This window comes from Cavia porcellus, unplaced genomic scaffold (genome assembly GCF_034190915.1).
Source record: "Cavia porcellus strain 051 isolate PalLab524CR breed Dunkin Hartley unplaced genomic scaffold, mCavPor4.1 scaffold_18, whole genome shotgun sequence".
Lineage (NCBI taxonomy): Eukaryota > Metazoa > Chordata > Mammalia > Rodentia > Caviidae > Cavia > Cavia porcellus.
The window spans coordinates 56976514-57002142 of record NW_026947501.1 but is presented as its reverse complement, the minus strand read 5'-3'; the positions used below and the strand labels follow the sequence as shown (position 1 = coordinate 57002142).

The following is a 25629-nucleotide window of genomic DNA, read 5'->3' as shown; positions in this document are numbered from 1 at the left end:
AAGCATAATATGCTGGATCACAATGTGCATCTCCTAGCCTCCATCCAGGCTAGGGTCTGGATACGTGACCGTCATGAGGGGCCAGAAGCTGCTTCAGCTGAGACTCACCCTTCTGCAGAAATCCAGTGAACGTCGGCCTGGATGCCTGGAGCCACTGCAGTCCTGGCTATGCCTTCACTCTCTACTTCCTGTCCTGGGTCTGAGGCCTCCCCACCCTTGTCTTTCTTCAGGGATGTTGGCACTACCCCGTCGGTTTCCAGGAGTGAAGGGTGTGAAGTATCCAGTGGCCACTTGGGGAAAATGTCAGGGCTATCGTGCTGGAGCTGCTGGCTGCCCTCCTGGGAGGACGCAGGGGTGGGCCTGGGGCCAGGGCCTCTGCCCTCAGACGCAGGGCTGCCAGGGTCAGGCGAGGATGCTGGGCTCCCACAGGGGCTAGGAGCCAAGGTGCAGGGAGCAGGTTCCTGTGGACACCCAGTATCTCTCTCACCTGAGGAAAAGCACACAGTGAGCAAGCACAGGGCAGCTGGCTGCTGCCCCTGCCTCCCCAGGGAACTCCCGTGGCACTGGACAGCACACCCTGTCCTCCCTCACACAGTGACTTCTCCTTTGGCCCCCAGGCAAGGCAGGGCTCAGCAATTAAGAAGCACATGAGAAGCACAGTCTTTCATACATTCCTGCACTCTCTCTAGAAGTATCTGAAAACACATTTTATTGATGAAGGCACAGAAGCAAAGGCTAGATTTAACCCCAGGCCTGTCTGCTCCAATGCACTAAAATAAATCCAAGAACCACCTTTGTCTCCACTCTGAATGCCCAAGCCTCCCACCATCCAATTCCCCAGACTCCCACCATGGGTCTTACCTCCGTCCCATGGCCCGGAAGGACCCTCTTCTGTCTGCCAGCCCTCAGTGCTTGGGAGGGCCTGGTGTGTGAGAGAGAGGGTGAGTAGGGAAGGGGAGGATGGGGGGATAAAAGGAATGCCCAGGTATACAGGACTCCACCCTCCTTGCCAACCTCCCACCCACAGCATGGGCACCTATCTGATCCTCAGTTCAGAAATAGAACCCTGGATGGGACAAGACTAACACCCTCGGAGTGTTGACTCTGGGCCTCAGAAATCAATGGTGACAGTGAGGCCCAGAGATGGGAAGTGACTTGCCCATGGCTGCCCAGGATGTGTGGCAGGGCTATGGTCCAATCCAAGATGTGCTGTCTCCCAGGTCGATGTTTCGTATACACAGGGACCTGCAGGTGAGGTGGGGCCACGCTCATCTTCCAGATAGGCCTGAGAAAGAGAAAGGCAGGGTGGACAGGTGAAGTCTGACCAGAGGAAAACCGACACTGAGGCCTTTGCTCACCTTTGGAGACCATCCTCCTCATCAGCCATCCAGGTGGTCAGGGTGGTCAGGCAGCATCCCCCCTTCCCTCCTGGAGGCTCTGGGAGAGAGCCATGGCTCTAGGCACTGGGCACAGCAGGCTCTGCACCCAGAACAGGAGAGAATTCTCAGCTTCAACACTGGGGCTGCTGGGCTTCCCTCAAGGACCCAGCGTCTTAGCACAAGGTCCGCAGAGAGCTCTGCAGGACAGAGCTGTGACTGCTGGCCTAGGGTGTTTGCCTGTGGATGGAGGGCACCCCTCCCTCCCCACTTGCTGCAGCACTGGAGAATGTCTCTGATCTCCACTGCTCTAGAGGAATGCAAAGATTAGAAAGTTCAGTCTCACACTGCCATCTTGAGGGCTCTTATCTCTAAAGCCACCCTGGGAAAACTGGGCTCCCAACTGTCTCATTGAACTCATCTCATGCCTGGCTGATACTTAGGCTCTTCTGCCATTGTCACAGGGCCTGCTGACACTGGGCAGGGGGAGAATAAAGGACGGTGAGCTAAAAGTAACAAAATGCTAACATCTCTCAAGAAAACAGAGGACAGCATTTCTAACAGATAGCTCTCTGTTAGGAACAGAGGTCAGCTAGGCCACCCCTGCCTGTTCTATCCCCAGCGTCTTGGAGGTGGGTGGGGAACATCTTGCAACTGGAGGAACTACTTGTTCTCCAAATGTATCCAGACATAACCCCAAGAACTGGTGAGCTGTTGCTATCTGCAGACTTGTAAGCACGTTCAGTACACAACAGGGCATCAAAAATATTTTCTGTAATTCTGAAGGTCACACTGGTGATTTTCTCCTATATGACCTCAAGGCCCCCATATCTCAGATTGCTCTGTGCCTGGTGGCCCATGAGGAAAGCCATCCTTCAGGGTCCCGAGCGTGGTCCCGGTGGTTTTCCAGGACTGAACTCACCTCGCCTTCCTCCTGAGCAGGAGGTGGTGTGGGAGTCCCTTCAGCAGTGGCCAGCGATGCCCAGCAGAAGGGGTGTGATTTGTAGGGAGGAATGGGGAACAGAGGAGTGGGGCACCCACTGGAACCGGCGGTGCTGCCCTCCAAATCCAGTTCACTTTCTAGCTCCCAGGGCCCATTGTTGCCTGGGAGTGACCAGTCAGGCCCAGGTCTCTCATCTGCCTGGGAGTCTGGGAAGCCCCAGGAAAAGTACTCCCTGGACACACTGGTGTCAGAGCAAGGGCTTTCTAGGAAGAGAGGGTTATCGAAGAACACACTCTCCTCCTCAGGACCCCACTCTGAGGAGAAGCCTGGAGATCCTTCCTTGGGCCAGGCTTGGTTTTCCCCCTCAGGCCCACTGCTGTCTTCCCCAGAGTCCTCTTCCACAGGTGGGCTAGGGAGCAGGCCTGGGTCCCCAGGAAGTTCTGACGTGGACGTGGGGAGGCAGCACCTCAGCTTGGTCTTGAGTCCTTCTGTCTTTTCCAGCTCTTCTTCTAGGTCCAGGACACACATCTGGGCCTGCAGAATGCCAGCCCAGAACACCACCTGCGTGGATGAGTTTTGGTTCTGTGATGGGCTCCCTGGGGCACAGCTGCCCCCCTGGGCCTCCAGTGATGCTGCTGGTGACCTGAGGTCCCCTTGTGAAGAGCAGCACCCCAAGTGAGCAGGCTGCACATCAGAGCCCCTAGGAGGAGCATCAGGCCTGGTGGGTTCAGGAGGCTCAAATGTCCATTTGTGTTCCCGGCCTGGGCTATGGCCCCTCTCCCTTAGGCATGCTCCTGGGCGGGGATGCAGGCTGTCTCCCAAGCAGATGTTGTGAAATTCCACAGGCTGAGGGTGGTTGGAGAGTCCGTGGTCGCCCATCATCCACAGTGAAAACTCTGTGGGAGCCAGCAGCAATGTCTATTTCACAATCCCATTTTGTGGAGTAGGGGGAGCACAGCCAGGCAGTCAACTGGGAATCCACATCCACCCTGGAAATGCCCCAAACAGAAGCCAGTTAGAGAAGGGCAAAGCCTCAGACCTGTGTCAAGGGCTTGACTGCTGCAAAGGGGCACCATCTGTCCCCCGGCCCCATCAGGGGTAGGAGTGTACCATCCAAGCCATCTGACCCCGCAGTCTCAGCTAGAAGCGGAGCAACACCTTCCCCAAAACACCCATCTGGAGGCCGGCACAATTCCCTGCAGCTTAGCTGAAAATGAACTGGTCAGACACGACTCTTCTCTTAGGAATTTAGATAAGAGAATGCAGAGACTGAGGGCTGGCAACAGAAGCAGAAAGGCGGAAACACCTTGAGGTGTTGTGAAGGAGTGGTAAGACAAAATGACACATAAACCAGCATACATGGGAACTGAACAGAGGTAGGCTAGAGCGGGCAGAGGAGCAGGCTTGTGGGAACATCAGGGACCCAGAGCAAAAGGCTACATAGTCTGCCTGGTTTCCACTCTGCAGGGCCCTAGCTCTGCAGCCTACATCTCTCACAAGGTGGAGTCTTGGATCTCTCCTTGCAAGCAGTACACAGCTGTAAGCCCTGGCCTAGGAAGAAGCAGGAAGAGGTTCTCTGCTAGGCTCCCTCAGCTTGGCCTCTCTGAAGAGGAAGCACCAGCCCTTCTAAATCACTGAGGGGCAGACCACCTGCTGCCTAGGGAGGAGATTCCTGCTCTCTGGGGAAGAACAGGGAAGCAGTGGCCTAGGCTGCCCAGGCTGCCCATCTACTAGAGCTGCCCTGTGCATTATAACTAGGGCAGGCTGTGTTAGACACAGCCAAGAAACCTTGCAAGGCACACCCTGTGAAGCAAGGGTCTCTAAAGTCTACATGGGGGTAGCCTGCACTACTCTTAAAGTGGCCCTGCTTCCTCAGAACAAATGGCAGCTTTTGACCCAATAGACAATGAGAAATTTGTAACTTGTACCCAGTTTCCCTCTCAGTGCTGGGTTAAGTACAAAGGCTGGTGACATGTGTTTCCAGTGCTAACCACACCTCTGGTCTTTCCTTTGTTTGCCTCTGTCTCACTTTCTTCACTAATGAATTTCTGTCTTGAAAGGCTGCACACGTGACTGTAAGCTGCACTGAAATACTGTGGGAAAAGGGTAATAAGAAACACACACCTACCTGTACCCAACTTAGTTACATGCAGCTTTCACACACCCAACATAACAGCCCCTTCCGCCTGTCCAGTTAACACAGCCCTTCCTACTCCCTACTCATCCCACCAGACACCTGGAAGAAAGGAGCACCACCTGTTGCATCCACTCATAGATGAGAAAGACAAAACCTGAGACTGGAAAGAGAGGCCTGGATCTCAACCCAGGCCACCCATCTGCAGCCGCCTCTCTGTCTAACACAGAGGGGCTGCAAGCTGTCTCCCAAACAGATGTGAAATTCCACAGGCTGGGGGTGGCCCATCATCCACCTAGAAATGTGTATCTGCCTTGGTGGCTACTCCCCTCGTTCTCTCTGCTTCCTGGCTGCTATGATGAGAGCAGCTTTCACTAGAGGCAGATGGTTCCCCGGGCTGCCTCTGCCTTAGAGTCAGATGATTATGGACTGAAACCTCTAAAACATGTGAGCCACAAAAAACCTCCACTTTAATTTGTTGGTATTGGGTACTGAGTTCCACCTATGAGACAGCAACTAAGACAACAGTCAGAGGAGTAACACTTGCTATCTTCTTCCCCCACAAAGCTGCCAATTTACTATCCTCACTACTCTCTCGCGACCTGCTGCAGTTTGGACCTGGAATATTCTCCAAGGACTCAGGCTAAAGGCTTGGTCCATAGTTTAACAACATTGGGAGTTGATGGAAACTGTAAAAGATGAGCCAGGTCTGGAGGTGTAGCTCAATGGTAGAATGCTTGCCTAGCATGTGTGAGGCCCTGGGTTTATTCTCCAATAACACACACACACACACACACACACACACACACACACACACACACACAGAGCAGAGCCTAGTAGGAGGTCTTTACATCACTGGAGGCCTGCCTCCAAGGAGATTGCGAGACTTTAGTCTTTTTCTCTTTTTTGTTTCCTGGCCATGAGAGAGCATGGTTACTCTGCCATGTGCTCAGACCATGATGTGCTACTTTGCCACAGGCCAAAAACAATGCGGTCAATCAATCATGGACAGGAACCTCTAAAACTATGAGCCAAAATAAACCTTCTTTTTATAAGTTGATTATCTCAAGTACACATTACAGTGATGGAAAGCTGTCTAGCACAGGGCACAATATCTACACTCGGGCAACTTCCCTGAGCCATGAACCTCCCTCCTCAAGCCTGCCCAGTGAATGACCACATGAGAGCAGGGAGATGAAACATTCCACCATGGTTGGCTCCTCAGGTAACTGATCCACAGGGCACAAGAAATGCCCAGGAGCGATGTTCCAACCTAGCAGTACCTTCTGAATATGGGGAGGAAGGGAGAGAGAGGGAAAGAGAGGGAGAGAGAGAATGAATGAATCAGAATGAATGAATATGAACTTAGCCCAGAACATGTTAATGGTCATGCTGGACATTATTAAGTGTTAGATTTGTCTTCCAAGAAGAAACACCGAAACCCAGTATTTTTTTTTTTCCATAGGAGAAAAGAAAATCAGAGAAACTGCAGCCACTTTCCAGAGATAAAACCAGACCTCTGGGGCCTGCGGCATCTGAAGGGCCTGGAGAGGGAAAGGGCTGGGAATGGAGAGGAGCCCTAGGCAAGGGATCTGAGTTACAGAAAGATCACAGACTGTGGGGCCAAGTATGTAGTTTGCCTGGGTCAGCACTCTTTAAGTCTACTAAATGCAACCTGACTACATTCCATTGCTTACTGTTTGATTTCAGAGCATTTATCCTAGTGTAATTCCTAGTGTTTACTCACATGGTGATAGTTTGCCAACAGGTTCTCTGTGCTTCCTGCTCACTGCTGTGGTTGTCCTCATCTTAACCACTTTTCTTATAGCTGGGACAAAATACTCAACACCCACAACTTGGAGGAGGGGTTTTATTTTAGCTCAAATTTATACTCCATGGTTAGCTGGCTCCAAAGTAAAATGGCATGGCAGAGAGGCATAGCAGAGAAAAAGGTGCTCACCTCATGATGGCTAGGAAGCAGAGAATGAATACTTTCACTTTCCTAAAAGCCCTGACTGTGTGCATGAGCCTCATAGGGGACATCTGGATACAAATCATAATAGTGTACATCTGGCCTCCAAAAAGCTGATGATGATCTCTTTATAAAAAATACATTTGGTTCACCTCTAACAGTTCTCAAAGTCTTAACAGGTACAGTATTTCTAACAAGTCCAAGTCCAAAGTCTCCTCTGAGACTCAAAGTAAATTCTTGCCTGTGAACCCCTGTAAAAATTAAAAAAAAAAATCAAAAACTTCCAGTGCTACAGGACAAACATTCCCACTCCAAAAGAAAGAAAACAGGAGTATAGAAACAAATGGGACCAAAGAAAGATCAAAATCCAGCACAACAAAATTTAACTCCTATAGCTCTGTGTCTAGCACCAAAGATGTGAGCTCCAAAAAACAGCCTGAGTGGGCCCACTTCTATAGTACTGCTTGTGGTTGTAGTCCTCATAGTTTCTCTCTTGAGGTGACTTGGCTCCATTTTTGAGGCTTTTCTCAGATGTTTCATGTTCCTGTTCTTCCAAATTTCAGAGGTCTCTGCTGCACTTTTGACTTCACTTTCATAGCTTCATACATTGTCCTCTCAGGACAAACTTTTTGGCTTCCCATGCCTTCTTTTAAAATCTGGGTAGAAGCCTCCCTGACCCTGCAATGCTTTCATTTTTCATACTCATTAATCCAGCACTACCTGAATGATGCCTACTTCTCTCTCTAGCTCCAGCAGTAGACAGGTCCTTTTGCATCATCAATGCAGAAGCCATGAGTACTTGGATGGCTAAGCAATGTGAACTCTATTCCTGCAAACCAACTCCCTAGGCAGCTCTGCTTAAGCAGGGTGCCCTGGGGCTTTCTTTTCAACACAAAGTCTTTTACTTTTGCAGGGCAAAAAGCAGGGTCTTGTTATTTCCACACATGCCCTCAAGGCATCCTTCCTATTGTCCTGACTCAAAGTACTTAGCTGCTTTTCAATCTTTTCAGCCACCTACTTCTCCTTCACCAAAATTGTATAGGCCCTAACTTCACCAGAGTAAAGTTTTTGGCCAAACTCAAAACATTTAAAATCATTTAGCTGTTTGATTCACTCTTGATTTTCACTATAAACTTGATTAAAAGGTGCAGTATTTCTAACAAGTCCACCAGAAGTACTCATGCTACAGCCTGAAGACTAAGCTACCTTAAATTTCTTGCACCAGATTAGATTAATCTATTACCTTTAAGCTTGGTCTGCCACAAAAGTCTCAAAATATGAGTAAAATGTAGACAAAGTTTCTGCCACAGCATAACCCACACAGTTTTGAGTTCTACTGCCCATGCAGTGCTTGTTCCCAACTGAAATCTCGCAAGCCTGATCTGTAGCATCTGCATTTTAATCAGCATTCTAGTCTTCTGAATTCCAACCAGAACCTCCTGTCAAGCTTGGCTTACAGCATTCTAGAGCTGCTGCTTCAACTAGAATCTTCAAACTTTTCCAAACTCCTCCTACAAAGGCTTCTAAACCACACAGTCAAGCAGTGTCACACCTGACCCCAATTCTCTGATACCAAAATTTGTCTTGGCTTCTTTTCTTGTAGCTAGCACAAAACACTTGACACACAATTTTAAAAAGGAAAGACGTATTTTGGCTTACATAGTCAGCTGGCTCCAAGGCAGGACAGTGTGGTGAAAAGGCACAAGAGAGCAAAATTTGCTCACCTCATCAGAAGGATAACCGAATGAAGGGATAAGCCAGGAAGAATGATACACTCTTCCAAGTTACATCACCAGTGACCAACCTCTTACAACCAGACTCCACCTCCTGACAGCAAGTCAGTTACACTGAACCCATGATCTAATCACCTTCCATAAATCCCTGCCTCTGAGTATATGAGGCTTTAGGGGGACTTCTAGATATAAACCATAGCAGTCCCATGTTATTCTCCTTTAGCTCAAGTAGATCAGAAAGTTAAAGGTGGTGTTGACCTCAGAAGTTCAGGCCCACCATAGATGCTTGGGATTCCCAGAACCTGGTGAGAGGTGGTTACCAAACTCTACAACATGTCCTCATCCAACTTAATAGGGCTACTCACTGATCAAAGGAAACAACTGATAGCATTCCCTTCTACGTAAGAAGGAAGCTAAGACTCAGAGAAGTCCAGAAATTTAAAGTACCTCCCACTACACATCCTGACACAGCCCCAGAACTTCAAGGCTCAAGTGGCTCAGTTAGCAAGCAAGGGAGCTACAAAGCATACAACCAAGTCTATGGTTAGCATCTCTCTTCCTTTCCACCGTTCAGTTCCCCTGGACTTCATGAAGTCGTCTGTCCATCTATCCATCCTTCCTTCCTTCCTTTCTTCCTTCTTTACTTCCTCCTTCCTGGATATGTGGGATGAGCTAAGGGTGTACTCATTTCTCGTGGCCATCAAGACCACTCACCAGTCACCAAGAGAGGGAAGCAGCCAGCCTATGTTCCTAGAGGAATTACTGCACCTCTTAGGCATAGTCAGGCAGGAATGAAAGAGCAAAGCTGATGTCATATGCATGCATCTAGAATTTTCTACTTATCTTTTTTTCCTCACACCCAGCATTTAGTAAAATCTTTTTTAAACTGTCCTGTCTCGGATATACAACAAAAGTAGGAGGAAGAAATTGAGCACTAAAAGAATCTGCTGCAAGTTGAAGTACAGTGAGGCAGGCATATAACCCCATACTTTGGGAGGCTAAAGCAGGAAGATCACAAGTTTGAGCCAGACCTGGGCAACTTAGACTCAGTGGTAAAATAAAAATAAAACAAAAAATTTAAAGGGCTGGGGATATAGCTCCTGTAGAAGGTTCTGGGTTCAATCTCTAGTACTGATCACAATCAATCAATTAATCAATCACTGCCAGCTACATGAGGCAAGTTCAGATACATCTAAAATACAACAACCCTTCATTTCTCTCAGCACTGTAATAATTCGGGGAGTTTAGGGACTGGGGGCAGTGGAAGGGCTCTGCAAAATCTGGTAAAATGACTTGGTGCTCCAGGGATACAGGGGAGAAACCGCAAGCATGGTGGCTCAGTAAGACAGAAAGAAGGAAGAGAGAGCACTGAGGACAGACCCCTACCCCCCTGCACCTTGGGCTAGGTTAACAGCATTTCAGAGGATTTTTCATCATGGGAGGGGAGTTTCTCATGGAAAATACTGCAGGGGCTAAGCTGGGCTTCCAGCTGGCAGGAGGTAAAGGTCACAGAGAATGACAAGGACGGGGACCAGGAGGACTGAGTCTCTCCCACGCACACCCTTCCTGCAGCCCCAACTCTAAAAGGCAGTTTCATTCTGACCTTAGTGGCCTTTGTCATCTAGCACAAACTGCTCTGAGTAGGAGAGAAGACACCTCTCCTGTTGCACAGACCCTCATGCAGTTCAAGGTCACAGCAGAAGATGCAGATACAGTGGCTCACAGACTAAATGTACATTCTGACTACAATATGAGTGGCCTTTAATGTGATTGAGAAGAAAGTGTCACCTGGTACTTATCTGCACAATAAGGAAATAAAGTAGAGTTAAGCTACTCAATGCGTTTGCCTCAAAATAGGGAATGGGTCTGAGAGTGGATGCTGGGCCTGGCCTTAACAGGAACATAAAAAGTATGTTGCACAGTCGCTCAGTTTAACTCTGCTGCTTTTGCTTTCCAATCAAAATAAACAAAAACCACAACTCTCTTGTCAGGCTCCCCCAGCTCTCTGCCTCCTGGAGGAGTTAGTCTCCTTGCGTCTCCATCTGGAGCAGGTCCTTTTCTCTGCCTCTTTCCTCCTTTGAGCTTCCAGGCTCTTTCACCCTGGAAATAGTTTACTTCCTATGGAAAAGCACAAAGGCTTCTGCCTGTTCACAGACTTAGGAGACGTGAGCTGTCTGGTCCCTGTGCACCCAGTGGACAACTGTCCATGAGACAGATGTCTGGGGAAGGGAACTCAGGTAGAGACCCTGACCTGGAGCTGCAAAACAGTCAGCCCTGCCTGAGCTTGGGCCCAAGCTCCTCCGTGAGAGAAGTGGCGGGTGAGGCCCACATCCTGCCTAGAAGGAGGCTTCATGCAAATGTGCAGAGAGAGGTGGCTGAGGCGGTAGGGTGGGAGGGGGAGGGTCTCTGCTATAGTAGAACCAGCTGGGTTCAGGAAGGAGTATGCAGCAGGCAGGGAGGAGGAGGGTGTATGCATATACCATAGAGCCCCAGGAGAGCTGGCCTGGGACACTGAGGGACGCTAGGAGGTTCAAGTCTGGCTGAGCTTACCTTGTTCTTGCTTTGGATCTCTCTTCCCAACAAAGAATTTTGTGACTGGGTTCTAACCCTTATGCTAGGTGCTTCCTTGTCCACAGAAGAAGCGGGTATGTCATGCCCTAAGGTCCTGCTGGCTGTGACAGGTCTGTCCAAGGCCCATCATCCTGTGGGGAATTTACTATCGAGCAATGACAGGTCATCTTTTCCAAGCTTTCAGCAGAGGAATGAATCTAACAGTGGGACTTTAGATCCTAGGATCACAGGCAGTGCCTGGGGCCTTCTCTTCTCAAGACTCCGTTTACCTCGGGGTAACCACTGTAACTAGTGAGCCATAGTCTCCCAAACAGGGACACTGTTGAAAATGACATGGTTCCTTGTGCATACCAAGACAAAAGGCCTAAACAGAGAGGACCACCTACCACCCTCCAGCCCAAGCTCAAGCTGAGAGCCTGCTCATTGGCAAGCCTGATCTCTCCAATCCTGCAGTGATTGACCATACCCTGAGCTGCCCCAGCTCAAGACCTGAACTACCAGCCTTGGTCTAAGCCTTAGGATCAAGGCTTGCTTATAGCCTCAGCCTCAGCAGTCACTGGGACTTTGAGGACTTCCTCCAGCCACGACTCTATTCCTATAGGCCTCTGGGGGCTATGGGAGAAGAGGGAGGGGACAGCAGGCTTGTAAAGGGCTGGAAGGGGAGGGGCAGGTTAAGGGGAAGGGGGATGGAGGGAAAGGAAGGTGGGGGTCTAGAGACCAGTTCACGCCAGCTGCACATGGCACAGCCCAAAGCCCTCATCTGCTTCCGGCCCCCTGTTCCAGCCCCTTCCATGAGGGCCCCACGTGGCTCTTTTAACATTCCCTGTCCTTCCCAGCCCCACCTAGGCAAACCCATAGGCTTACCTCCAAAGGGCCCAGAAGTAGAGGGTTGTCCCAGGCTCCCCAGCCCAGCCCCAGGAGCACTTCCTGCTGCACAGTCTGGTCTGTCTGCCCCAGAATGTGGTGGTTGGTGCTTCCGACTTCCGCTCCCCTCACCACCGCAGTGACACACACCCGTCCTGCTCCCCAGAACTACGTAGCGAGTGCTCAGGACTGCTCGGTGCCTCATACTTCCTGCCCTCAAGATGGAAAGCCTCTGCTCCCAGTTCAAGCACCTCTGGCCCCTTCCTGGAGGTCAGTTCCTTGGAAGGCCCTAACCTGCAGCAAGTTGCTCAGAAGAACCAGCCACAGAGTGCACTGGCCTCTCGCAAGCTGCAAGAGGTTGGAGGAGAGAAAGGGGAAGGCGTGGAACCCGGAACAGGCTTGCCATCTTCTTCCTGCCTTTCTCCCTGTGCTTCTGCCCCAGGTTCTGACTCTCCGGTCACCTGCAGGGTAGGTAGTTTTTCCTCTCCTGTTTCAAACCTGTGACATTTCAATTTTTATAAGGCTAGGTGTCAGGTCACCTGTAATCATGACCCTTGATATGAGTGCCTAATAATTACAAATGTCCCAAATCACTTGTCACATAAACTTCATTCAGCTTCACGATGCCCATTCCACAGAGCTGGAGCTGGGGACAGGCTCAAGGAGGCTAAATCACCACTAAGCCTTGCACAACAAGTGGTGAGAAAGAAAGCCAAACTCGGCCTCTGAGCACATGAACCCCAAACTGTCCCTTTCCCACGGCTGTACTCCCAACATGTCCACAGGACCCAGGCTGAGAATGAGCCTGTGGGTGGGGAGAGCACATATAACCCACCATTCTCTCTTCCTGTTACATAGTCAGCTTCTTCTCCAGCCTCAACTATCACCAACTATGCGCTGAGAACTCAAAGCCCATTGCCCCATCCCAAGCTCCAGCCCTCAGAATCCCCTAACTTCCCAGAAGGCCCCTGCACTGGTGTGTCCATAGTGTTGGTGCCCTCAGACCAAGCTACCATGGTAGACACTTTGGCTTCACATCCTCCAGCATCTTTGTCCTAGTATGCCAGGAGTCTGTGGGACACACTGCCCGAAGTCCACGCACGCTTGCTCTCCACCACACTCTGGGTGTCCAGGCTCCTGCAAGTACCTGCCTCTGGGCCGGCCCTATGGTATCTCGGGCCTCTCTTCATCCCAGATCTCCCTGCTCTGTGGAACCCTAGACTGGGGTGAGGGGAAGCTGATATCAGATGAGAAGGAGCTGTGGGCAGATCACCATCCTCGGGAGGCAGACAGGGGAAGAGAAAGGGAAGTGGAGTCTCAGCAGGAGCCAAAAGCTGGGTTGGGCTCAGAGGAGGCTGAGATTTCTGATTCTGGCCTGGACCACTAAAGAGCAAAGTAGGGGGACTAAGGTGGATGGATAGGATGTACTTTATATGGCAGCTTGTCAGCCTTATTTAGAACCTTCCCATACTGGACCTATTCAATGGAGCCCTCCAGTGGTCACTTTCTAAGGCTGGCAAGTAAGGGGCAGGCTTATCTCTAAGCCCCTCAAATTCAACAGAACAAAGACCTGGTTAATTCTCTCCATCAAGTTGCAATTCCTCCTGCATTTTGGATTTTACAACTCTTCACCCAGATGCATACACCAGAAACCTAATGAGACCTACATGCGCACCCTCTTCTCAGCCCCCAGACTCTCAGGACTGTGGCTCTGGTACAAGCTGGCACTGGCTCAGTGTGGTCCCTATGCTAGAAGCTACTGATGGGTCAGGAACAAAACGAGGACCCCTGAGCTTCCAATCTGGTGACAGAGAAAACAAACAAGAAATGTGACAGAAAGTAAATAAACCAACAGGAGAATTAATCAACACCTGCTGATGAGCTATGATGAATGCTGGGGAGGAAGGAGTGAAGAGAGCAAGCAAGCTAGCAGGTGGATAAGCTCGCTGCCCAGGAAGCTCAGAGGAGGTCAGAGGGGCCAGCAAGGGAGGAGTGCTTCATGCTGCGGGAAACTGCAGGCCCAGTTCCTTCCTTACTTGGAGTAGGGACAGGGAACAGAAAACAGGTAAGAGGGTGGGACAAGATGCCCAGGGCCAGAGAGGCCAGAGGGGCCAGAGCCAGCAAGATCATGGTGTCCCCACGGTCAACCAAGCTGTCTTTTTAAATTGAACAAACAGAAGCTTGGAGAACATTTATGTAATTAAGGTCATCTCTCTGCTGCACGGAGTACAAGAGCTAAGTAAAATCAAAGAGACCAGCAGGACCTTGGAGGGCCAGGGATGGAGGGCACTTCCTAGGACTTGGGATTTATATGGAGGACAACCAGGAAGACTTGATGCTTCAGCAGACGGGAGGTATAAAGGTGACACAGAAGTCTAAGGAAAATTGCACATTTCTGGCTTAAGCAACTGAATGGTACTTCTACAGTAACAGCAGCATCTGTAGAAGTAGGAAAGAATGGGAAACAGCTTAAGGGAGGAAATCAAGGCTCTGATCTTTTCAAAATACTGAGCTATCTATGAGCTGCTCGAGTAGGCAACTGAAAAAGCCACCTGGAGCTTCTGAGCACTATGACCATCAGAGCAGTGGTCAGAGCCAGGGATGCTGGGGCCCACCAGGACGGAGGGGGAGAAGCTCCAAAGGGGGCTGACAAAGGACTGTTGGAAAAGTGAAAGCAACAGGAGAGAGTGTCAACACAAGATAACAGAGTAGGCTGTTTCAGGAGGAGGAAGTGGTTGGCACTGTTGAAAGCTACTGGCAAGTGGAGGAAGGTAAGAGAAAGTGATTGATCATTGAACGTGGCTAAGCAGGGGTTATGAATAAGCAAGGAAGGCTGGGAGATGTGGTTCATGCTTAAACCAGAACTCAGGTAGAGCCTCCCAGAGTCCTGGATCCTCGGTTCAATTCTGTCTTCTATTCCTTTTCATCTCCTTCCCAAGCCTGCACTGAGCAAACCCTTGGCAGAAGCTCTCTTGGTGGGGGAAGCACCTTTAGTGCAGAGCGTGTTATGGCTCCTGACCTGGAGCGCTGTGAAGTGAGCTTTGATATGGTGTCCTCTTCTCCCCCTCCCCAGGACCCAGAGGTCACAGAAGCAACATACAGCCCTCAAGGAGCTGCTTCCTGTCTGCCTGTAAGGGAAGCTGCTAAGCCCAGGTTATTGTGAGGTGTCCTCTCATGCACAGAGTACAGAAGGAGAGCAGGGTTCCACCTTCCAGGACACAGCTGGGCATTTCAGCCCACAGCCTCCTTCTGGGAGACAGAGGGAAGACAGCAGGGAAATGGCAAAGAAAGGGGTGTGGGCTCCTGAGTCATACTGCCCTTTCTTGAGGGCCCCTGTGCTGACATTCACCAGGCCCTCTACAAGTAGGAGTTCCAAACCCTCAGGGTCCAGGTGGTGGCGGGGTATTACTGACCCCATGCAACAGAACAGATGAGGTCAGAGCAATCACTCAGACTCACATAGGCAGTAAGTGGTAATGAAGGGATTTGAACCCAAGAGCGCAGACCCCAGCAAATACACTTTGACTCACTTTCAACTAGGTCCCACAGTTATGAAAACAGAAGTTTAGGGCAGGTTGTCTTTCCAAACCTGCTGTGCTATCATGCTATAAGCCTGAAACCATTTCTCCCAACTCAAAAATGATTGCAATTCTAGAGCAAACAGAACTCCGGGAGCACCAGTTACCTGGCTGTGTCAAAGGGGAAGCCTGAGACACCTCACTGCATTTCCACAGTGCTCAGTAAGTGTTCTCTTTGTTAAGGAAGCCCAGGAGTAAGGCAGCCCTGGGTTCATTCTTTAGAAAGGACCCTATTCCCTGATAGTTCTCTGACTCCTTCAAGTCCGAATCAGGAAGGACAGACAGGAGGATACCTGCCTCTCTGCACATTCCTCTGCCAGGTTAGATGTTTACCATTATGCCAGCCAGGCTGATGGGTTCTTAGAGATGGCAGAACTCAAGGCAGGACCAGGATGGTGAGGGCTTCCTGTGACTGAGCCACGGCAGAGCCAGAGGCGCCCCTGCTCCTAAATATCTGTGTCTTAGGAGGCAGAAGTCTCCTAGAGGTGGGGTAGAAAGGAACGGGAAACAACCCAGGGAAACACTACCATCAACCTCCCAACATGTATATGTGCATCAATTCCACGCTTAGTTTCCTGGAAAAGGGCAGGAAGTGACTATGAAAGTGAGTAAGTTTCTATGGCTGCACACAGTTGCCTAGTCCCATGGTGGGGAACCACCCCTACCCTGCCTGTGCCAGTCAAATGAAAGACCCCTGTGTCTGGGGACAGAAGCCCAAGGGCAGTGTGCCCAGGATACAGTACCAGGCCCTTCTCTCCTCAGCATAAATATTTGTCCCAGACTTTCTTCCCTGATGCCATGCTATCTCCCAAAGCTGGGTATTTTCAAGATGAATACTTTCCCTGCAGCCACTTGTCCTGGATCTGTCCCTCTCACGGGCACTCTCCATCTCAGCCCCCTTGGAACCAGAGATCACCCACAGAACACCTGCCAAAGCATATGGTCATGCCATTACTTACAACAGAACAAACACTCATACTCACGAGGTCCACAAAAGGGAACCGTGTACATAGACTTCAGTGTAGCCATGTAAGCGTAGGGAGAATCCATGTAAGCTTTAGGAACTTATTTTTGAAAAGTAAAGTAGAAAGATGCTCACAGCATACAATTTTAAAAAAGCTTTATATTCAGTATGGTCGCAATTGTTAAAGCCTTGTTTGTACACTTTTCATAATAAAACATCAAAACATTAACTGATAGCTATCTGTGCATAGCAAGGGTATACATGATTTTTATTTATTTATGCTTATTTGAGATCTGTCTAATTTTTAAAAATAAATTTATGTGTATCTCAAGCAAAAATAATAAAGATGTTAACAAATTAAATTTTTAGACTAAATAATTGAATTTTTCTTCTTACTTTAGATGCTGGGTGATACTTTTACAACCTCTGGTTCCTGTTACCCCTATTGCTGGTGGTGGCTGGGAAGGGATGACCTGCAAGGGCTTGAGTGTGTCTGCATAGATGTTCACTGCTGTTATTTTTATTGTTGTTGGTTTCTGTGGTGCTGGGGATGGAAGCCAGGGCCTCATGCATGCTAATCACATACCCTACTACTGAGCTACAGCCTCAGTCATGTTTCTTTTCTTGACCATTAAATTATCTCCATTTCTCATGTAGCTGCCAATGCGACCTCTCTGATAAAGGTACAAGAATACACTCGGAAACCCAGAGTTGCTGTGAAAATTAGTTTAAGGTGAGGACATTTGAGACTCAGTGGATGCAGAGAGAACCCTTCCTGCGCCTTCACATGTGTCTAAAGGCAGTAAGTTTTGGAAGCAAGACTGCTGTAAATTGCTTCTTGAGGGAGTAACTACTCCCCAGTGGGAGAACAGAAATAAAACCCACCTCAATCCCTTCTCCAGGACAGTGTTGTGGTCCTGAGGCAGCTAGGAAGATGGCTCCTACCTGTGTGAACAAACACAATCACTAACTTTCTCTCTGGTGTTCTCCTCAAAGCCCATCCATCTCCCTACAAAACCTATTTTTTTCCACACATAGCCTTTATTAATATCCTCTGCCAATGTCATTGACAGGCCCTAGTCCCTAAATCCAAGAGGACAGAAGAAAAAGTGTTTGGGAAAAAGAACCTATCCCAAGAGTAACTCTTCCCCAAACCCCCAAATCTAAGGCTGTGTTTCTCTAGGTGTCCACATAATGGGCCTTGTAATAAGTAAGTGTTTATTTGACTGCATGTCAGAAAAAAATATATACCTGGAGCAAGAAACCTGGAATTTCATACTCAGGAACATGATAATGGAGGTAATACTGTACCTACATATGCTGATTTTTAAAAAATCAAATAAATAATATTAGATGTGAAAGATTCTGTTATCAGTTGCCATCGGAGAATTACCTAAATGAGCAGCAAGGTCTGACATCTCCAGGGCTGACTCCCTTGGAGAAGGAATGGAAAGTCTTCTTTACAATGCTTATTAGTCCCAATTGGCCATTAATCATTGAAAAGGGACCTAGGTTGTATGATTAGCAGGAGAACAAGGCATGGTGAGCTTTGACAAGGTAAAGGTTCTCCTGAGACACAACTCAGAGTAGGGCATTTCCTGAGCCAACAAAAGGTGGCCTATTCTTCTGGTGGTATCCATCCTTCACCCTGAGCTTAATAACAAAGTCCAGAGCTTCCCAGAGCCCTCCATATCAATGGCGCAAACACATGCTCTATCTGTGCTCATACCCAAAGGATAAATGGGCCCTCTGGTTTGGCAGCTCATAGCAGGAACAGCACCTGGGCCTCGATGAAGCTCGTCTAGGCAACTGACTGCACCCTCACGATTCCTAAGGCCATTTCCCCCTTCTTGGCTCAGCAGGCCTGTACATCCTCCATGGCCATACCACCTGGAGCCTCCGGGAAGGCAGGGATCCTCCTCGGGCCTTGTTGCACATGACCCACTCCTCACCTTGGTCCAAATTCTAGAGTGGCAGATGACCTGCAAAGAAGATGCTCTTCTGAGCCTGGTAGCCAGGAAAGGCAGAGTTCAAAATGACACTCAGCCTAGCTATCCACTTCTCCCTGTGGTCCTCTTGGTTCTTCCAGGGTGATTTTACCCCTACATGCTCACCTCCCAGTGACCTCCCGCAAAGACTCCCAAATCTCTCTGCAGTCCAGAGCCCTAATTTCCCACAGGAACCCTCCAGGGGGACTGCCGACCAGGAGTCTACCCTTCCAAGATCTATCCTGCGATTGGCCTTAACATACTCAGAGATTACCATGACAGGAAAGAAGACTCAGACAATAAAGTAAACCCCTGGACACAGGAAACCATTACCCTTTGTAGTTTACCATGTTTCAACAGACCTATCATGAGATACTGATGAAACCACAGAAATATGAAATGAAATGCATGAAATGAGAAATTTTACTAAGAAAAAGCCTAAATTAGCCCTCTAGTTTCACTGGTTCTTAGTCAACACAAAAAAAATCACTGATTTTGGAGGTCATGCAAAAATTACCTCTGATGTGTAAGGTATGTCGTTACTTGGTTTACCTTTTAGGGACCTGAAGACCACTTTGGCTAAAATCACTAACCCTTCACTTTTGTTATAAATGCCTGATGGGTGAGCAAATGGGATAGAAATTATGAAATCTGTCTTCAGTTGTGTCTGTCCCTTTTTCTGTCTTAACAAATTCTACTCAGCTCTGCACGTAGACATGTTGACCATTTAAAAATGTTTAGTCCTGGGGGCTGGGGATTTAGCACAGCAACATAAGCGCCTGCCTTGCAAGCAGGCAGTGGTGAGTTCGATCCCTGGTACCGATAAAAAAGAAAAAGACAAAAAAAAAAGTTTAGTCCAAAACTATATTACAGAGTTTGTATGGCCTATGACCTGGAAGAGCTGGTAGATATTTTCTTTTCCTTCTCTATCCTCTTTTTTGCTCCCATCTTTGAGCTTCTTCAAGGATACAAAAGCCCTCACACTCACAGTCCTTTGGTCCTACCATAGGAGTTAGACACACAAGATCATGGTGTTTTGCACAAGATCCTGGTGCCAGGTACACAAAAACTCAACAACCTCTAGGATAAGTTGACCACCCAGGGGCCCAAGTCTACCAAAAGAAGAAATATCTTACGGAAATGTGTCCCTGGCTGATGGCTATTTCAGCTTTAGCACACCTGAGCAAATCAATACACACCTATCCTGAGAGCAGTTTGGTCTCTGTCTCAACTAACACTAACCCTCTTCAGTGAAACTCTCCCCTAGTAAGGTTTTGCCCATGGAGAGATGTGTAGGTCTGTAATGTTTGGCCCAATCTCATTGCTATCATCTCTGGGTCAAAGATCCCATGGTTCAGGTTGTAGTCTCACATCCTGCAGCTTCCAAAGTGAGCAGTCTCGCCACCAGTCTGGCCTCCTCTCTCCTCATGGTTATAGGGTCTGATTCTGCAGGTGTCCTCTGTGCAGGCCCTGCTGCACCACCCCTACACACACCCCACAAAGCCGCAACCTCCTACTCTCTGATCTGGAGGCCTGCAGGGACGTTAGCCTCTCAAGAGTTTTTAACTTCAGTCCACCTTAATTCTCTATCCCTGAGACATCACTCCTCTCCTGGAAAGTCTTTACTGACTGGACACTCTTCTTCCCAATGCCCTTATCCCACCACTGCCTCTCCCTAGTTCTTTTAGGGAAAGTCCAATCCTGGCATCTGAGATCTCTCCCATCGCACCCCTTATGACCACACCCACACTCCCACTACGGCCCAAGAAGTCCATAAGACCCTCCCTGAATATTCTGGTCCACGTCTGTATGTCGTCCTTTTGGTTCCCTTGCCATTCATCCAGTCCTCTTCATCCTTTGAGGCTCCCCCCTATAATGGCACTTCTCCTATCTAGGTTAGCCCAGTAAGATTCAACTATCGCAAAACTCCCACAACATCTACAGAACAGTGTGGCAATCAGAAGTAATAAGCCAAGTATTACCTGGCAGTCAGATAGATTCTTTAAAAATAGCACCAGCATTCAAAAGAAAAAGGTCATGATTTATAGTATAATACAATTTATGTAAGCTTGAAATACATGCATGCATAAGTCAACATCACTATCCTTCTGAAATATACCCAGCTCTAAGGATAAACTTGCCATAAATATACCACAATGGCTGCTGCTCATGAGGGCAGGGTGCTGGCAGGCATGCGCAGTTGTCACTGGGATGAGAGATGCAGGAGGGAATATTAAGTTCCCTTATAATTCAATCATGAACAAAGAAGAGCAAAATGCTATTGGAAATATAGACCAAGTGCTACAGTCTGGATCCGGAATGACCTGTGGGGTTAAAGGCTCAGACCCCAGCCCATGACAGCAACCAGGAGGTTGTTTACAAGGTTAGGTCTAATAGAAGGTCTCAGCCACTGGGGTCATGCCTTCAAAAGGACCCTGGCCCCTTTTCTCGCTCTCTCTCTTTTGCTTCCATCATGCACTCCGACTTCACCATAAGCTACTTCCCAGAAGAATGAGGTCAACTGATTGAAACCCCAAAACTGTAGGCCAAAATACACCCTTGTCCTTTATAACTTATTTTATCTCAAGTATTCTGCTACAGCAACAGAAAGCTGACTAACATACAAAGGATAGGCACAGTACAGAAAAAGATCAATAGCTGAAAATATATGAAAGTCTCAATACCAATATATATATATATATATATATATATATATATATATAGCACTTTGAGTCACACCACACAGAGGAATGTAATGTAGCCATGCAATCACAAGCTAAAATATCAGAACTTTTAAGTCACATTTATGAGTTTCCCTGCTGAAGCAATCATAGAAGTGAAAGATGGGGTACAGTAGGCTTAATGCGCTCTTGTCCATCATAGCAAACAAGCAACAACAGTGACAGTAAGCTACAAACCCACGGTGGACCACCTTGCCAAATGCGGTACATTCAATGAGAGAGTCTACACTGACTCAAAAAAGGAGAACCTCTACCTACGTGTCTTGCAGAATGATTGCAACAAGTGATTACCTTTTTCAAAAAAGGAACATACTTGAGTACTATTTCCTACTTTATGTTGAGAAGAGGAAAGTATGCATATAAAATATGCATTATTAAAACACTGTCTCTGAGGATGTAGCCAGGCTTAGGGTTCAAAGAAAACTGAAACCTAAGCTTCCATATGGTACTCAGCCACATTTCTGTCTCACACTGCAGAAAACCTATGTTTCCCTGAGCAAGTGGCCATTGTTAATCATTGAAACCAGCAGCATGAGGTTGGTTTGCCTCAAACTTCCCTAAGCTCTCCCCTCCCCCATTCAAGACATGCAAATCAGCAGACTGCCAGGCACCTGCTTTCATCAGTCACTTCTTGCCAAAGACAAAAGGAGCTTGAGCCTGGGTTCAGAAGATGGTGTTTCAAGATGGCAGCCCACCAAGATCTATGTTTGGGGTTACGGGATAAATCCTTTTTGCTCCAAGACTTGTCCTTAATTCCCTGGGCCCTTTGTGACAGAGGAGCGAATAAATGCGGGCTCAGTAACAAGGAGATTGGAGAGCAGAGGATGGGAAAAGGAGGAAAATTTTTCCCTGTGTACTTTAAGGGTTGTTTGACTTCATATTTAAAATCTTTTTGATATGACCAAGAATAACCTCTAAAAATTATTTTGAAATAATATTTAAGCTGTGAAAGAGTTACTTAAAAACACGTTTATGAAAGGAGAGAAGCGGGATGTACCTGCAGTGCCTGGGTCCTCTCTCCTCCTTTCCTGTTGTCCTGCTCCATGGCTTTCTCAGAATGCTCAGAATGCCGTTTTCTGTGGCCCAGAGCTTCTGTGTGAACACAGAGGACCCAAATGAAACACAACCTCTGTGATTTGAATGTGTTGCCAACACGTCATGGGTTGGAGACTTAATCCACAAAGCCACATGCTAATGGTATTAAAAGGAGGGAACCTTTGAGGGGTGACTGAGACTTGAGGGCTCATGAAAGCAGACTGACCCTCTTACAGATTAAAGGTGTCCTGGGCATCACAATAATAGCTGTTACACAGGCAGCCAGCTCTCTGGTGAGCTTGCTCTGTCACACTGCAGCTTGGTCCCTGTCTCAGGACCAGATGCCCTCACCAGGCACCAGCTTGTACCTCTCAGCCTCCAGAACTATGAGTTAAACCAATGCCTGTTCTTTATAAAGTTCCCAATCTGTGGCACTTTGTTTTGGCAACAAATACTAAGACACCACCTTCTCCAGACCACCACTCCACTGTTCCCTTGGTTAAGCTGCAATGGTATCTATGATCCAGCTTGGGCTGGGGGAGGATGCGGTACTCTGAGTGCTGTGGTCTGAGGTTGGGTCTTCAACCTGGTTGCCTAATTCTGACTCCTCCCTCCTTGCCATGCAGCCTTGGGCAATCTCCTTCCTGTCTCTGAACCCCTATTTTCTCATCTGTGAAACAGGACTGCAATAATGAAGACCTGACAGGATTGCTGTGAGGATTATTTGTGTCATTACTCAATTTAAGGAGCTCTAGGATGATCCTGGAATATAGTACGTGCTCAAAAAATGCCAATTATTAGATGATCTATTGACTTTTCAAAGACTTCTAATGAGGTCACATTATTAAGGATGAAAACAAAATAGATGATCAAAATTTTTCCAGGAAATATGTTTTTCTATTTTCCAGGTCCTAGAGTCTTTATTGATTTGAAAACTTGGAGATCTGCTCCCTATTTGAGACCTCTTTCATGGACCCACAGTGTATTGATTGACAGATACAGGATGCAAGAAAAGCAAGTGACCTGTCCTGCCAGATTCATTCTCATTCTCATTCATTGTCTCTGTCTGTCTATCTGTCTCTCTCTATCTCTGGAGACCACCTCTGGCCACCAGACCTGACCCCAAGTTAACCTGGGAGCTTATAAATTTTCCTGCCACTGCTGCCAAGGCCACTTCAAGATACCTACTCCCTCCCAGGAAAACACACCAGTTCCTGCCCTACTCCTCTTCAAATTTCCTTCTCTTGCCTTCCTCATGCGGCAGGGCCTTTGCACTCACTGTTACCTTTGGCTAGAATCTTCTTCCTGACAGCACATGGCAGTGTCCTGTCCTCTCATTCAGGTCTCTGCTCTAATGCCACCTTTTCCAGACCTAAGCCCATCACTCTAGAGAACACAGCAATCCCTGTCACCTTCAAACTTTTCCAGCTGCTTTTTCTTCCTAGCCTTTATCTGACATGACATTAACAGTGCTACTTATTGTCCATTTCTCCCCCACCAGAAAATAAGGCCCAGTGGAGAAGGACTATCTTGTTGAATAAAGCACCTTTAAAACCTGGACTAGTGCCTGGAACATACAGACCATCAGTACATGTCTGTTGAATGAATAAATGAGAGAGACAACAGAGCAAGTCTCCTGGGAGACACAGATCTCTGCCTCAGATTTAAGCCTCCCAACAGGCAATGCTCTCAGGGCTGTTTAGCATTCACCACTGCTCACAGATCTCTTATAGGAAGCTTCATAGATAACTCCCTGCTGGGGACACCAGATTTTCAGGGCCTGAAAAGGGTACTAGTTCCTTAACCTCACTTAGAAAGTCCTCCCGCACTATGTGTGTTGGTGCATATTTCCAGTAATTCCAGCACTCTGGGAGGCTGAGATAGGAGGACAGTACCTTTGAGGTCAGCCTGAGCAACTTAAGACCTGGGGATGTAGCTCCATGTGAAGGCCCGAGTTCCACCCAATACTGGAAAACAGAAAAAGCACCCCCCCTCCCCCACAGACACACATGTCTATTTGCAACCCTTTCTTGACAAGGGCCAATTTCTCTGATTTGTTTCATCATTTTACAGCATGGATCATTCTCTGAAATGATGTGATTAATTTTCTCATTTGCTTCTTTTCTCTCTTCTGCAGCCCGTATGCAAATGAGAGCTGTGTGTTCCAGGTGCCTACACACCTGACTGTGGTAACTATTTGCTGAATAAATGAAGAAATAACTCTTCTTTACACCCTGCACACAGAGGAAGTGCAGTCAGGAAGAAAAGAATGAATCAGGGCACTCTGAGCTGTCTAAACTTGACCTTGGCATGCTTCTGTGTAGAGGGGCTCACAGATACCCAATTAAGTGCTAATTACATTCAATCAGTGGAGGCCCGGGAGAGGAGTCCGGGCTAATGAGGATCAAGGGCAGGTAGACCTACAGATGCAGGGACTTGTGTGGTGTTGGCCTCCTCACTCCGACATACAGGCCACACAGAGGGCCACCAGCACATTGACCACCTCAGCAAAACCAGTCATATGACCCGGTAAAATGCTCAGCCAGGGGCTGGGGATTTAGCTCAGCGGCATAAGCACCTGCCTTGCAAGCAGGCTGACATGAGTTCAATGCCCGGTACCGATTAAAAAAAAAAAAAATGCTCACCCAGACTCCCTCCTCATCCCCCGAAAGGACCAGCTAGATGCAATTCTAGGGCCAGAAAGGGGTGGGATTAATCAGCTGAGCGCACACTGTTTACCTTCCCAGGAAAGCCTGATGCTTTCTGGCCACACACACACCGAGAAGGACCAAAGGAGAGGGGCGTGCACTCCTGAGGTTGGGGTCAGCTGGGATCTCCACACCCGGGAAGTTGTGGGGTGCAGCTCACCAGTTCCCACCAGGCAGCGCCTCGCTGGCCCCTGGTTCCGACACTGACAGCTTCGCGGGCTCCCTGCTCTCCAGCGGGGCTCGAAGTAGAGCCCCGCCGCCCTGGCTGCGGGAGCCCGCGAAGCCACCGCACTTACTCTCCCGGTGGGGCGCAGCTGAGCCACCACCCTGGCTGCCCTAGACCCTGCCATCTGTTTAGGCTGGATTTTCGGGTTCTCTGCTTGCTCCGGACCCTCCTGCAGCCTCTTCTCCGCTCCAGGCCCACTATCCTCAGCGTCCCGGCCCCGACAGCGATTCCACAGGTGCTCACCAACTTGACCAGCCCTGTGACAGCACAGTCACAGTGGAGGGGGTGAGGGGAGAACCCGCCGGCTCGGCCCGAGCGACTCCTGCCAGCCCCACATGCCCTTACCCATTTCCCGCCGGCCTCCTGCTCAGGCCTCCCCCCGGCCCGGACGCCCCATGGCTCGGCGCCCAGGCAGCCGCAGCGCGGGCCGACGCAGCCCGGGGCTCGCAGGAGGTCTGGGTTTCCGGGAGGATGGCGGGGCGGAGCCGTCCGACTGGTTGGATCGCTGCGCTCCGGCCGGCGGCGCTCCTCCAGCAATCCCCGCCCCACCCACCCCGCCTGCGCGCTCCCGCCTGCGCGCTCCCGCCTGCGCGCTCCCGCCTGCGCGCTCCCGAATGGCTGCCCCTTTGACTCTCGCTGGTTTACTTTTCCAGCGCAAGACCGCGAAAATACAGCCAGAGCCAGGAATGTACACGGCTTGAAAAAGACAGTAATAAAAGATGTCTACAAATCCATTATTTACGAGGCAGAAAAAAAAAAAAAGTTCAAGAGTTTCAATTGTCTGTAACTATTGGCT

At 48.8% G+C, this 25629-nt stretch overlaps 1 protein-coding gene across 5 annotated transcripts in view; it reads right to left on the bottom strand.

The window, feature by feature from the left end:
• Psd4 (pleckstrin and Sec7 domain containing 4) overlaps positions 1–25337 on the bottom strand; it is a 35999-nt gene extending 10662 nt beyond the window's left edge. Inside the window, exons 1-8 of one of the 5 annotated variants that reach the window (XM_063230021.1) lie at positions 25179–25335; positions 21862–21956; positions 18026–18117; positions 17021–17080; positions 2299–3308; positions 1160–1285; positions 862–922; positions 109–487 (exon numbers count right to left, since the gene is read on the bottom strand). In XM_063230021.1, the coding sequence (XP_063086091.1) occupies positions 109–487; positions 862–922; positions 1160–1285; positions 2299–3201 (1469 nt within the window). In that variant the 5' untranslated portion in view covers positions 3202–3308; positions 17021–17080; positions 18026–18117; positions 21862–21956; positions 25179–25335. Of the gene's footprint in view, positions 1–108; positions 488–861; positions 923–1159; positions 1286–2298; positions 3309–11593; positions 11882–17020; positions 17081–18025; positions 18118–21861; positions 21957–25178 lie in introns of those variants that run through there. The other 4 variants (XM_013147370.3, XM_063230020.1, XM_013147374.3 and 1 more) reach the window with 4 other exon arrangements.
• Positions 25338–25629: the final 292 nt, after the last annotated feature.